Source organism: Alligator mississippiensis, chromosome 11 (assembly GCF_030867095.1).
Source record: "Alligator mississippiensis isolate rAllMis1 chromosome 11, rAllMis1, whole genome shotgun sequence".
Classification (NCBI taxonomy): Eukaryota; Metazoa; Chordata; order Crocodylia; family Alligatoridae; genus Alligator; species Alligator mississippiensis.
In genome coordinates, this window is record NC_081834.1 from 48,634,100 (window position 1) to 48,647,199 (window position 13,100).

Below are 13,100 nucleotides of genomic sequence, written 5' to 3' on the forward strand. Positions count from 1 at the left end.
CTAAGGATAAGTCACAGTTCCTGTTGGTTTTGTTGGATGACTGTATTTCCCAACCAGTTTTCTAAGGGCTCCTAAGACATCCCTGTTTCTCAGGCTGTAGATGAGAGGATTCAGCATTGGAGTGACAACCGTATACAAGAGAGAAGCAATCATATCTTGCTCTGATGAGTGGTAAGCATTGGGTCTCATGTACATGAAGATGGCAGCCCCATAGAACATGCCCACCACAGTCAGGTGTGACGAACAAGTGGCCAGAGCTTTCTGCTGTCCTTTGGTTGACTTCATTCCCAGGACCGTAGAGAGGATGCGAGCATACGAGATGATTATGACAGAAGGAGGGATGAGAAGGACAACAATGCCGCTCACGAACACCAGAGTCTTATAGGTGGATGTGTCAGAGCAGGCTAATTTCAGCAGGGCGGGGACCTCGCAGAATATGTGTTTAATCTCTTTTGAGCCACAGTAGGGCAGATGCATTGTATAAACTGCGTGAATCAAGGCATTTACAGGGGCACTAATCCATACCCCAGCTGCCAGGCTCAGGCAGACGCTCTTCTTCAGGAGGATGGGGTATTGCAGGGGACAGCAAATTGCTACATACCTGTCATAAGACATGGCTGCCAGGAGGAGGCACTCTGCTGCACCCATGGTCAGCACAAGGAAAATCTGAGCCCCACAGCCAGCTGGAGAAATGGGGGTGCCTGGGTTGAGAAAGTCCACTGACATTTTGGGGACAATGGTGAGGCTCTGACATATATCCATGAAGGCCAATTGACTGAGGAAAAAGTACATGGGGGTGTGAAGGGAGGAATCCACCTGGATTAGGAACATGAGGAGAGAGTTCCCAAACACAGCAGTAAGGAAGGCAAGTAAAATCATGGCCAGGAAGCAGGTGTGGACTTTGGTCCTGTTCGGGAGTCCCAGCAGAACAAATTCTGTTGGTGAAGTTGTATTCCCCGTCCCCATTTCCTCACGGAGCTTGTCACGTGCACATCTTCCTACTAGGTCACACTAATAGGATCTGTTATCACCATCAAGTTTGCCCTCCTGTGGAAGAAGTACCAGATATTGTGGTTAACAAGTATTTTGGTTGTCAATTTAATAAAAATAGTTTGATTTTTTTTTTTAAAATGTCAGTCATTTCACTTATATGGACTGAATTGTAAAGCAATAACAATATGAATTTTAATGCCCTCTGTATTAATATAAATTATGCCTGAAGAAGGGTCATTGCACCTGAAAGTTTGCAAATAACTTTTTTCAACTAGTCTGTTGGTCTAATAAAAGATATCGCGTCTTCCCAAAGAGCCTTGCCTGCCTATGCCCTGAGACCAAACAGCTACAACCACAAGCCGAGCCCCATATTAGTATGTACATTCAGAAAACTTCTAGTAACACACAGTGGAAATACTCTGTGGGGGCCTCAGCAGGAGAAAATTAGACCACTGACATATTAAAAGAAAGCATGATAGGATCTAATGCATGATCCCAACAATTGTACTTCCTGCCACGCCACATGTGTAGGCTCCTCTTGCACTGACAATCTTTGCTCCGGTGGCTGAGAGCCCCAACAGTTGATTGGTGATCCCAGCCCAGGGGTGCGCCACGTGCTTCTGTGTCTGAAACCTCCCGTCAGCTGATGGAGCTCCCAGTTGCAGAAGCGCATGGTGCACCGCTGCAGCTGGGAGCCCCATCAGTGATCAGACCTGTCCATTTCTGGGACGGGGGCATCCTGCGCCCCCGCGGCTGGGAGCCCCATCAGTGATAGGACCTCTCAGCCACTGGGATGGAGGCATCCTGTGCCCCTGCAGCTGGCAGCATCATCAGCTGATCAGGGATCCCAGCTGGGGAGCTCATTGTAGTCCCTCAGCTAGGAGCCCCACTCAGCTGACCAGTGCTCCCAGCCCCTGGAGCACATAGGAGTATGGTCTAGAGGCTGGGACCACTGGCCACAAATTCAGTTAAATCTATGATAGGAACCAGTGACAAAGTTACTACACATATTTTGTGTAATGACTTTGTGGCTTATTCCTAGTCTATCGCACCATGAATTGACAAAACATATGGCCTGGTCATTATTGAAGAGGTGGTTAGCCAATATCACATCTTAAGTGTGACATATGTCAGGGGCCTAACAACAGCATAAAAAGTCTGAACTATAGTGAAGCTGCCTCTCCCACCACATATATGGTCACAGTTGCCCTGTGTTTTTTATAGCTGGAGAAGGGGGGGAGCTCTTTAAAGTTAACTTACAAGGTACAAAACTGTCTGTCAAACAAACCACTAGTTTAACCCCTGGTATTCCTGCCAAAACCCTGAAGGAGAGGCCGTGATGTTGACCCTGACATACTTTTGGCTGCACAGGCCATTGAACTCCATTGCCATGCCCCAAGGCTGAGTAGTATAAAAATGTCCAAGATTAGCCAGCATGGAGGAGCAAACAATTCCCAGGGTTTCCACCCTAGACACATGACCATTGCATGGAAAGGGGAGCTGGCCTTTCTGCTAGCTATTGCATAAATATGTAAGATCATGGGCTCACTTGTCCAGCAGGATTACTTATGCTTATGGGTGTGAATAAGGCCATTTATTTAATTGGGCTACTCATCAGTGAGCTAAATTGCATTTCACTTCCCCAGCTTATGGGGTGCATTCAGAGTTGCCAGCAGCTTTTCAAGCTTATGCAACAATTTGCAATTGGGTATTGCCCATGCCCGGTTACTGAGCAAGATCAGTCAGGTGGCACATCAGCTGGGCTCCTGAGCAGAGAAACAGAATCACCCTGCTATCCCAAGATTTTATGCAGGCAAAAGCTACAACTAGCACAGCTTAGCTGCAGAGAGGATGGCCATTTGTCTGGTTTTATAGAGGACAGGCTGGTTTTCTGGTGCTCTGTCCTCTATTGATATGAAACCAGTCTACCTTTATGTCCTCTGTTTTTCACCACTAAGTACCCGCCCCACTCCACCGCTGACACCACCACGGCTGCCTGTGGGAGCTCCCCGCTCGGCCCACTCCCTCTGCCAACACCACTGTGGCAGCCTGCAGGAGCTCCCCACCTGCTGCTGCCACACCACCGACACCGCTGCCATCGCCTACGGGAGCACGCCGTGCCCCACACAGCCCTGGGAGGCATGCAACATTCATATAAATGCAACTGTCCCCTATTCTTGAGGTTCCTCCATGGCCACCCACTATTTTGCCCAGCAGTCTAGGACTGGGGCACTTGTCCACAGACTAGGAGGCTGAGAGTTGAGGTCCACCCCTGAGGTGATCTGAACCTGCCTCTCAGCCAAGTGTCTAAGTGTTTCACTCACCAGGCCAGAAGCTGGCCCCTGCCCAGAGTTCGCTGCAGCCTGCTCTGAAAGCTGGCCCAGCCGGACATGGCCCTGACTAGACATTACATAAACGGCGCTGGGAAATATTCTGCTGCACAGGGAGAAATAACCTTGGGCTGCCCCCAGGCCATGGCAGCATGCTCTCCCTTAAGCCATACACTTTCTGCCTTTATTTTTTCCTCCCAGCCTCACTATCTCCCTTTCCTGGATGATCTGTGGGCCAGCTTTAAGAGGAGGGCTGGGGAAGTCTTGCACCTGTCCCACAGCCTAGTGGTTTGAGCATTTTGCTGGAAAGCTAGAAAGGAATATTCATATTTTCTCAAGGTGAGGGGTGGGGGTGGGGGGTGTCATGGGGCCTGTGTCTCCTAGGCAGTCCTCTGCTGTATGGTTGCTTTCCTTCTGGTAAGGGTGTTCACAGGTGGACCTAGGATCATAGGATCGTAAAAAGTTAGGGTTGGAAGGGACCTCAGGAGGTCATCCAGTGCAACTCCCTGCTCAAAGCAGGACAGTCCCCAACAGGATCATCCAAGCCAAGGCTTTGTCTAGCCAGGTCTTGAAAACTTAGAAGGAGGGAGCTTCCAGCACCTCTCTGGGTAACCTGTTCCAGGGCTTTCCTACCCTCCTAGTGAGAACATTCTTCCTGATATCTAACCTAAACTTCCCTTGCTGCAACTTGAGACCATTGCTCCTTGTTCTGTCATCTGCCACCACTGAGAACAGTCCAGCTCCATCCTCTTTTGAACCCTCTTTCAGGTAGTTGAAGGCTGCTATTAAATCTCCCCTCAGTCTTCTCTAAACTAAATAAGCCCACTTCCCGCAGCCACTTTTCGTAAGTCATGTCCCCAAGCCACCTCACCCTTTTTGTTGCCCTCCACTGAACTCTCTCCTATTTGTCCACATCCTTGCTGTAGTGGGGGGCCCAAAACTGAACACAGTACTCCAGATGTGGCCTCACCAGTTCTGAACAGAGGGGAATAATCACTTCCCTTGACTTGCTGGCAACACGCCTACCAACGCCCAGCCGTTAACTTTCTTTGCAACAAGGTCACACTGCTGGCTCATATTCAGCTGATAGTCCACTATAACCCCCAGGTCCTTTTCTGCGGAGGTGCTGCCCCACCAGTCAGCCCCCAGCCTGTACCAGTGCATGGGATTATTCTATCCTAAGTGCACGACTTTGCACTTGTCCTTTTTGAACCTCATGAGATTCATTGTGGCCCAATCCTCCAGTTTGTCTAGGTCACTCTGAATCCTAACCCTACCCTATAGTGCAGAAGTTCCCAAACTCTGACAGTTCACACACCAGCATTTTAAAACTGTACAACCTTAAGTACCAGCAGCAGTTTTTTCAGTTCAACCTTAAGTACCACCAGCAAATTTTTGTCATATCAAGTAATTATAATGAATCAGTTAACTTATACCCATACTGACAGGTTGTCTGTGTACCACTGGTAGTACCCACACCACAGACTGGGAACCGCTGCTCTAGTGTATCTACTATTCCCCCCAGCTTGGTGCCATCTGCAGACTTGCACTCTGTGCCATCTTCCAGGTCATTGATGAAGACAGTGAACAAAACTGGCCCCAGGACCGACCCCTGGGGCACCCCACTTGATACCAGCTGCCAACTGGAATCCCAGACTCTGCCGCTGCATGGCCATGTAGGCCCAGATAGTGCGCTAGGATTTAGCCCATAATGTTCCAAAGGGAAAGACAGATCCCTTGCAGAGTGGAAACAAAGGCTAGGTACAGATATTCAAAAAGCCTGAGGCAGGATCACTCTAAGTTACACGGCTTTCTGTATGTGGTGCAGTTTCAATTGGTAGTGAGGAGAACACACATTTGCCCTTTGGTGTGGGATGCAAATCTTAGACTGGCCTCCACCATTTCAAACCAGTCTATGTGTGCTGAACTTCTGTTTTGTTTCAGGTATAGACCAGTTTCCAATCACTTATATCACTTACACTGGTAAATGCATAATGTCTGTACCCGGGCTTCATTTCTCCTTTGATAGAGCAGAGACTTCAAGCTGGCTGGGAGCCACAGGGTTATAGGGTACCTGACACCAACACACCCTTCTATAGGACTGGTGTTGAAGACATTAGACATGTAAACACCTTGTATAATTTTAAAAATGCATATGATAGATAGATAGATAGATAGATAGATAGATAGATAGATAGATAGATAGATAGATAGATAGATAGATAGATAGATAGAGTTTCAATATATTTGTAATATATAATATTATAGAAGATATCTCTTTGCATAACATAGCACATCTATAAGGGCCCTAAAAATGCCCTGGGTGAAATCCTAGACCTATCAAGTTGAAAGGGAATTTTGCAGTTGATTTCAATAGACCCAGGATTTTACCCCTTACATGTAACCATTTCCTCCTTCTTCTCTGAAATAAATCAATGCATGTAGCTATGGTAATGGGGATAATATATTTTCATTCACAACTGAAAAGTGCAAGTAACTGTGTTCTATCCATCACCTTCATATAACATTTGTCACACTGCAACAGATTTTAGCCAAAATGTAAAAAAAGAAAAAAAAAAAAAGATTTTGTGTATAGAACTGGTAGAAGTTACATTATCAATTAAATTTACTTGTAACTTTATTGAAAAATAGTAGCTGAAATATTTATTAAGAAACAGTCATATGACTCATAGAAGGCCACCAGGCTGGTCTGACAGGACCTGCCTCTAATCAACCCATATCGGTTGCCCCTAAGCATAACCTTCCCTTCTGGCCCCTCGTGGACATGCACCAAGATAACTCTCTCAAAAAGCTTACCCAGGATCGATAAATAAACTTGTAACTTTACTGAAAAATAGTAGCTGAAATATTTATTAAGAAACATTCATATGACTCTTCCTCTGTGATTATCACATGGGAAATTTGATGTAGAATACTGGTACTGTTGGTAATAAAGGAAAAACCTATTTATGAAGGTGTTCAGTCATATAAAATAAGAACAGTGGAAAACAATAATCACATACCTTGTACAGTGTTATCGTGTTCTGTGAGCCATCTAGAAAGGAGAGAAGTTTCATCTCTTGCAAAAACCATTGTCCTTGGTTTGAAAACAATCTCTCAAGTCAAGAATTCTTACAGGTCTAGTATCCTATATTTGAACATATTCCTAGAATGCATTCTTCTTCCCATCCTACTGGTACAGAAATATCTATAAGAAATAAAGAGATTCTGCCTCAAAAGTGGTTACAATAGTAAATAAATGACCAATCCATGTAGACCTTTTTGCCTCCATTTAAAAAATAATAATAATCAAACAACACGATTGCTCTAGTTAAGCTGGCATTCTTCTACGGTGAGGCAACAGGATTTTTTTACAGAAGTAAATTAGTTAAAAATCTTTCAGGCACAAATTCCATTTAAGATCAAAAAATAAAATGATATAATAATGATTCATACCTTCAGCATGCCAAAAAACGGTTTTTATCAGTTGCAAAATGCAGCACTGACAACATATTAAACAAAAATCTGAGATGGGTATTAAATAAAGACTGTCCACAATAAACAAAGGGACAGTGTAAGTCTGACTTTCCTATCTGACTCTGCAGGTATTTCTGTGAATTATCTAGTGGAGAGAGAGGAGTGCTCAGGTTGAAACACTGACATCTTTAAGAAGAACAGTCAAACTTGGAGCCATGACATCAGTCAAACCATGACAGGTTAAAAATCAAAGCTGAGCAAAATGCCTAATGACTCCCAGGCTTTGGGGAATCTTGTCCCAAGTCTTTAATTAAGTAGCACTTTCAAGTGCAAGTAATGTGCTGGAAAACTTTCTATATTCAAGTGTGCAAACAGTCTGTGAACTTCTGTTCAGGAAGATTTCTCTGTCTTGAGGTGCACAAGGCTGCAGAATAAAATATTTTTTAAAATTAAATATTTTTAAAGTATTTCTTAAGTAAAGTTAAAGAAGAGGTTTTTTTTTTTTTTTTCCCCCAGTGAAGCATATCACAGTCTAATGTTTTCAGTCCAATGCAGAATGCCAGGATTTCACTATCTTTGAATCTATATTGGAATGGGTTCAGACTTACTTGAGGTGACCTTTTTACATTAAGAACATCATTTATTCCTCCATTGTTTATGCACAAGACACCCCACACACATGGACAAGACTGAACAGAGGAAGAGGGAAGGAACAGTCAGAACAGATACACATGACATGATTTCTCAAATGGAAATCATAGTGGAAGGCCAGGTCTGTAGGCCTCAGTTTTGACTAGACTCCACTCAAAGGAGGTCCACTGCCTGACCCTAACTTGACATATGTGTGAAAATGCATCTGTATTTAAAAAAAATAGCATTGAGTATTTAGGGCAGTGATTCTCAACAAAGGAGTCTCATCACCCTGGACTGCTTTGAGATCTTTTGAGGTCTGCTGTGGGATGCCACTGTTAGGTGTGCAAACATGATTCACAAGATAAACCCAACTATTTCAAATGAGATTCCAGAGAGTTAAAAAAACTCTGTAAAAAAAAAAGCTGTTTACTTTTTCCATCATTGAAAAATAAGTGAAAACTAACAGCAGACATTTTCCAAGGAGTTCTTGGAGTCTAATGAGGGGGACCTTGAATCTAAAAAAGTTTGAGAGCCATGGATCTAAGGTAAAAGTTTGAAAAGGCAGAAATAAAAGGTAGGTGCCATTCAATGAGAATTGAGTGCTTGGCTCCTCTCAGTGCTTTGGAAAATCTCTTTGTAAATTCTACCATTTCACACAGCATCTGGGGCAGCATTTAAACAAGGCTTCATTTACACAGAATGCATAGTTAAGTAAGGCAAAAAAAAATAAAATCTCCTAATCTACCCAGATTTAGTCACATATTTGTACCACCCAAAGTTTGTAGCAGGGGCAAAGCCTGAGAGCCCAATTTGAAAAATTATCACTCTCAGGACAAGATATGGTAGAACAAATTCCCTAGATTAAAAACAAATAAAAGCTGCTTCCTGGATTGTTTTCTATTCTTTATGGTTCCTAAGAAGAAAGAAAATTGGACACCGTGTCATTCTGAGCTGTCTGTAATTACCAGCTACTCTGGTACGTTTTCTGAGGGAAAAAATCTTAGAGACACAGAAATGAAAGACTTTTAAAGACATGCAACTGTGTTGGTAAAACTTGTCTCTGTGCCAAGACCCATGCACTACCCAAGGAGACACCCCTCGTACCCAGAGCAGGGCCAGTGTGGTGCAGGGGAGCAGTTCTGCCTCCCCTTCCACAGTGACGTTCACTTGCCAACAGCTCTATTTCCCCTTGGACCAACATGCCTGGTCTCCCTGCTGGAGACCACAGCACAGCTGGAGCCCCAGTTGCAGTGGCTTACGCAGGGGACCCAAATGGAGAGCAGGCGAGGAAGGGAGAACCTGCCTGCAGCTGTCTGCTCCTGTCTGCAGGGCAGGGGAAGTCCCAGGACTGCTTGGCACCTTGGGCTATCGCTATCGCTGTCACTTCTCCTTGCTCCTGCCTGGAGCAGAGCAGGACAAGTCCACTACCATGCTGACGTCTGCCCTTGGTAGCGGATGGGGACACAACTGTAATATCCCGCACTCCTCTTTCCAAATTCCTGCATCCACCCATGTCCACATCTTTCAGGGTTCACATGGGCCACACTGTGGTGCATGGCCATTGTGGTGGCCAGGACAATAATTACTTGTAACAGTTATGAACATTAACTAACTTCTCTTATCCACTTTGTTCTACATCAGGCTACATATGTCCCCACCCTTTTGAGTGTTCATGCTTTCTGGATCACAGAGTAATTTGATATGACTTTTGTGAAGCGTCTGACACATTCAGGCCTTGAATTCTGGCCTGTGGGTCGGGTCCGGCCTGTAGTGAACTCCATTTCCCAGTAGCCCCTGCCTGTGTCACTCCGGCCCATTTCCATGGAGACCTCAGCAGTTGCAGGGCCATGACAGAAGGGGGTGGGCAGCGGGTAGCATGAATGCAACCACTAGGGTCTGGACAGTATTCAGCACCCAGTGGTTATCTGTTGCCTGCAGTGTGCTCCTGCAGGGCTTCCCCCCACTAGCACTCCAGGGCCAGGAGCTGCACCCAGACTGCCCGGTCTGCCCAGTCCCACACCTCCTCATGCCAGTCCTGCACGCCCTTGCAGGCAACATCTTCCACCTGCCAGGCCTGTGTCCATTAGCCGGTCCTCCAATGCCATCACCAGCCAGTCCTGAAGGATGATGCAGTCCTGGGTCCATCTTTGCTGGAGCCAGTGCATCCTCAGGGCCATGGCAGTGGGCAACAGTGACCCTGAGGCTGCACCCAAGCTGGCAGATGTGGCCTCTCCCATGCACATGCAGCTGCAGGACCTGCAGTGCCATGAGAAAGAAGCTGTTTGTGAGACTTTGAAACATAGCTGAGATAAGGTAGTGGGAGCTGTGCATGGCCTGACCTCACAACAGGGGTTAGGTGCACATGGATCCTCATGTAAATGTGGCTCTGTAGACTAGGGGTTTGAGTCTTGCTTTGGTTGTGAGAAGTTACAGGAACCAGCCCAAGCTTTGTGTGGCTCATTGGTCTAGGGCAGTGATTCCCAAACCTTTTTTTTCTGCACCCTGCTGCTGGGAGCAGAGCATGGCAGTGGTGGCTGTGACAGCTTGGGGGCACGGACAGGGGGGGTGGGGGGCGGCACATGGCACGGCTTCTCTTTCTGCACAGCACCACCAGCATTGCCCCCTGCAACCCTCATTTGGGTCACAACGTGGGTTTGGGCACTGCTGGTCTAGGGGTATGATTCATGCTTTGGGTGTGAGAGGTCCTTGGTCCAAATCCTGGATTTATTTAACATTTTAGAATAAAAGAGACTTGGCTGGATAGCATGCATGACTGGAGTACTATCATGGACAGGTATAAAATGTTGAGGAAGGGCAGGCAGGGGGAAGAGGAGGGGGAGTTGCACTTTATGTAAAAGAGCCATATGATTGCTCAGCGCTCCAGTATGAAGCTGAGAGAGGCCGATTGAGAGTCTCTGGGTTAGTGTCAGAGGGGAGAGCAACACGTGTGATGTGATGGTGGCGGTGCTACAGACCACCAGACCAGGAGGAAGTAGGGGATGAGGCTTTCTCCAAACAGCTAGCACAAGTTTCCCCAGCACAGGCCCTGGCTCTCATGGGGGACTTCAATCATGCTGACATCTGCCAGGAGGGCAACACAGCCGTGCCCGGGTGATCCAGGAAGGTTTTGGAGAGCATTGGGGACAACTTCCTGGTGCAAGCACTGGAGCAGCCAGCGAGGGGCCATGCTCTTCCTGACCTGCTGTCACAATCAGGAACGAATTGGTGGGGAGTGCAGTAGTTGATGTAGCAACTTGGGCAGCAGTGACCATGAGATTGAGTTCAAGATCCCAAGGAAAGGAAGGAGGGAGAGCCACAGAGTAAGGACCCTGGACTTCAGAAAAGAAGACTTGGACTCATGAAAATCATGGGAAGGATCTCCTGGGAAGCCAGGAGAGCTAGCAGTACTTGAAAGATGCTTTACAAAGAGTGAGGAACAAACCATCCTGATGTGCAGGAAAACGAGCAAGTATGGCAGAGGTATGGGTTTTCTCCACCCCCCTCCCACCCAGAAACAGGCATTTTCATTCCTTCACAAAAAAAAAAAAAGAAGGCAGGTAGACAGACCCGGTAACAAGCCGTTTTATTGCACCTGAGTGATTGGTAAGATGCACACACATGAGTGTTAATAAATTGTCCCCTTGGAAGAAACTCAGCCTGGATGGAGAGAGGACACCGTGCACCTGGAGTCCCCGAGACAAGACAGTGTCCGTTGGTAGGTCAGGGGCCCCCATGGAAACTGCACTAAGCCCAGACAGCCAGGGGATGCTGGGAACTGCAGTCCTGTCACACAGGGGAGGGCAGTGACATGCCATTGCCTTTCCTCTACCCATCCTGTTGCCCCTCAATGCCAAGCCACAGCCCCCCCCAGCCCTGCTGCTGCCCTTCACTCCTGACCTGCAGCCTCCTGTCCCACAGCCCTGCCAGAGGGGCCCCAGCTGTCCCCGTCCTGACTGGGCTTGAGCGTCCTCTGTATTTCCCAACCAGTTTTCTTAGGGCTCCTAAGACATCCCTGTTTCTCAGGCTGTAGATGAGTGGATCCAGCCCTAGGGTGACAATGGTGTAAAAGACAGAAACAATCTTGTCTTGCTCTGGGGAGTGGTAGGAGCTGGGTCTCATGTACATGAAGATAGCTGTCCCATAGAACATGCCCACCACAGCCAGGTGGGAGGAGCAGGTGGCCAGAGCTTTCTGCTGTCTGGTTGAATTCATCCTTAGGACTGCAGCAAGGATGTGAGCGTAAGATGCTAGGATGGTGGAAGAAGGGATAAGGAACATTACAATGCTACACACAAACAGCAAAGTCTCATATATGGACGTGTCAGAGCAGGACAATTTGAGCAGGGCTGAGACCTCACAGAATAAGTGGATAACTATTTTAAAGTCGCAGTTGGGCAAGTGCATTACAGAAGCTGTAAGAATCAAGGCATCTACACATGTCCCGATCCAGACCCCACCTGTCAGACCCAGGCAGACTCACTTGCTCAGGAGTAGTGGGTATTGCAAGGGGTTGCAGATCGCTATATACCTGTCATAAGGCATGACTACCTGGAAGAGGCACTCTGCTCCACAAATTGTCAGGGAGAGGAAAATCTAAGCCCCAAAGCCATGGGGTTTCCTGGGGTGAGAAAGTCTGCTTCCATTTTGGGGACAACAATCAGTGTTTGACAGATGTCCCCGAAGGCCAGTTGGCTGAGGAAAAAGTACAAGTGAAGGGAGGAATCCACTTGGATTAGAAATATGAGGAGAGCATTTCCAGACACGGCAGCGATAAAGGCTAATAAGATCATGGCCACGGTGAACATGTGTACATTGGTCTGGCATAGCAGTCCCAGCACAATGAAGTCTGCTGAAGAAGTTTAATTCCCACTCTTCATTTTCTCTTTGTGTGGCTGTGCCTGAAGTCCTGGACAAGTCCTTAGGGATTGTGCACACTTCTACTGGAGACTACCATTAGCAACTGAGGCACCCAGCAAGGTTTCTTCTCCTGTGGAACAAATGACAGACAGTATGGTTGATGAAACAATAACCTCATTTCCCTGGGAATCAGGTTTTTTAGGCTGAAGATATTGTAAACCTAGCCCTGCATTTTGTATGTCCAGCTGTAGTCCGTCCCCCGCCTGTTTTGGGGCAAAACTCATGAAAGCTGGAGGCAAAGCGCATCTCTTATATGAGATCTCATCATGTCTGGTGGACTCAACGTAGATGTGTGCCTCTACTTCCCTGGTAAGATGCTAGATTGTGTCTATGTGCTTCCCTGCCATGTAAAAAGGGCGGTGTCTTGAAACATGGCAGCTAGAGCTCATCATACGCCGTGGGAGAATGAGTGACAGGAGAAGCCAGTTAGCAAACACCATTTTCAGTAAGCTTTCCTTGGCTGAAGTTTCTGACTGGGGCAGTGAACCAAAGAGCATCTCCACATCTGCAGCAATCAGGGCTCAAAGTAGAGATCTCTTTTATTAGACCGAAAAGATTTTTGCACAAAAGAAAAATGTCTTCAATTGCAAGCTTTCACCATCAAGCACTGGAGAAAATATTGAAAAAGTGCTCCTGGGCAGAGCTTTGCCCTGGGCGTTCCTATAAATAGGAATGATATTTCCCACTTGTTATTGCTGACCCGGTCTGATCATTCCCTTTGCTCTCACATTGCCTCAGTGACCCGTATGC

At 46.8% G+C, this 13,100-nt stretch overlaps 1 protein-coding gene across 1 annotated transcript; it reads right to left on the reverse strand.

The window, feature by feature from the left end:
• LOC132244052 (olfactory receptor 2T8-like) lies at positions 1-966 on the reverse strand. Its single transcript, XM_059714982.1, has one exon. The coding sequence runs from the start codon at positions 964-966 to the stop codon at positions 1-3; it is 966 nt and encodes a 321-aa protein (XP_059570965.1).
• Between the last annotated feature and the right edge of the window lie 12,134 nt (positions 967-13,100).

What these genes read in the sequence shown, in the direction of transcription:
- LOC132244052 (XM_059714982.1), bottom strand. Translation starts at nt 966, where the DNA reads ATGGGGACGGGGAATACAACTTCACCAACAGAATTTGTTCTGCTGGGA.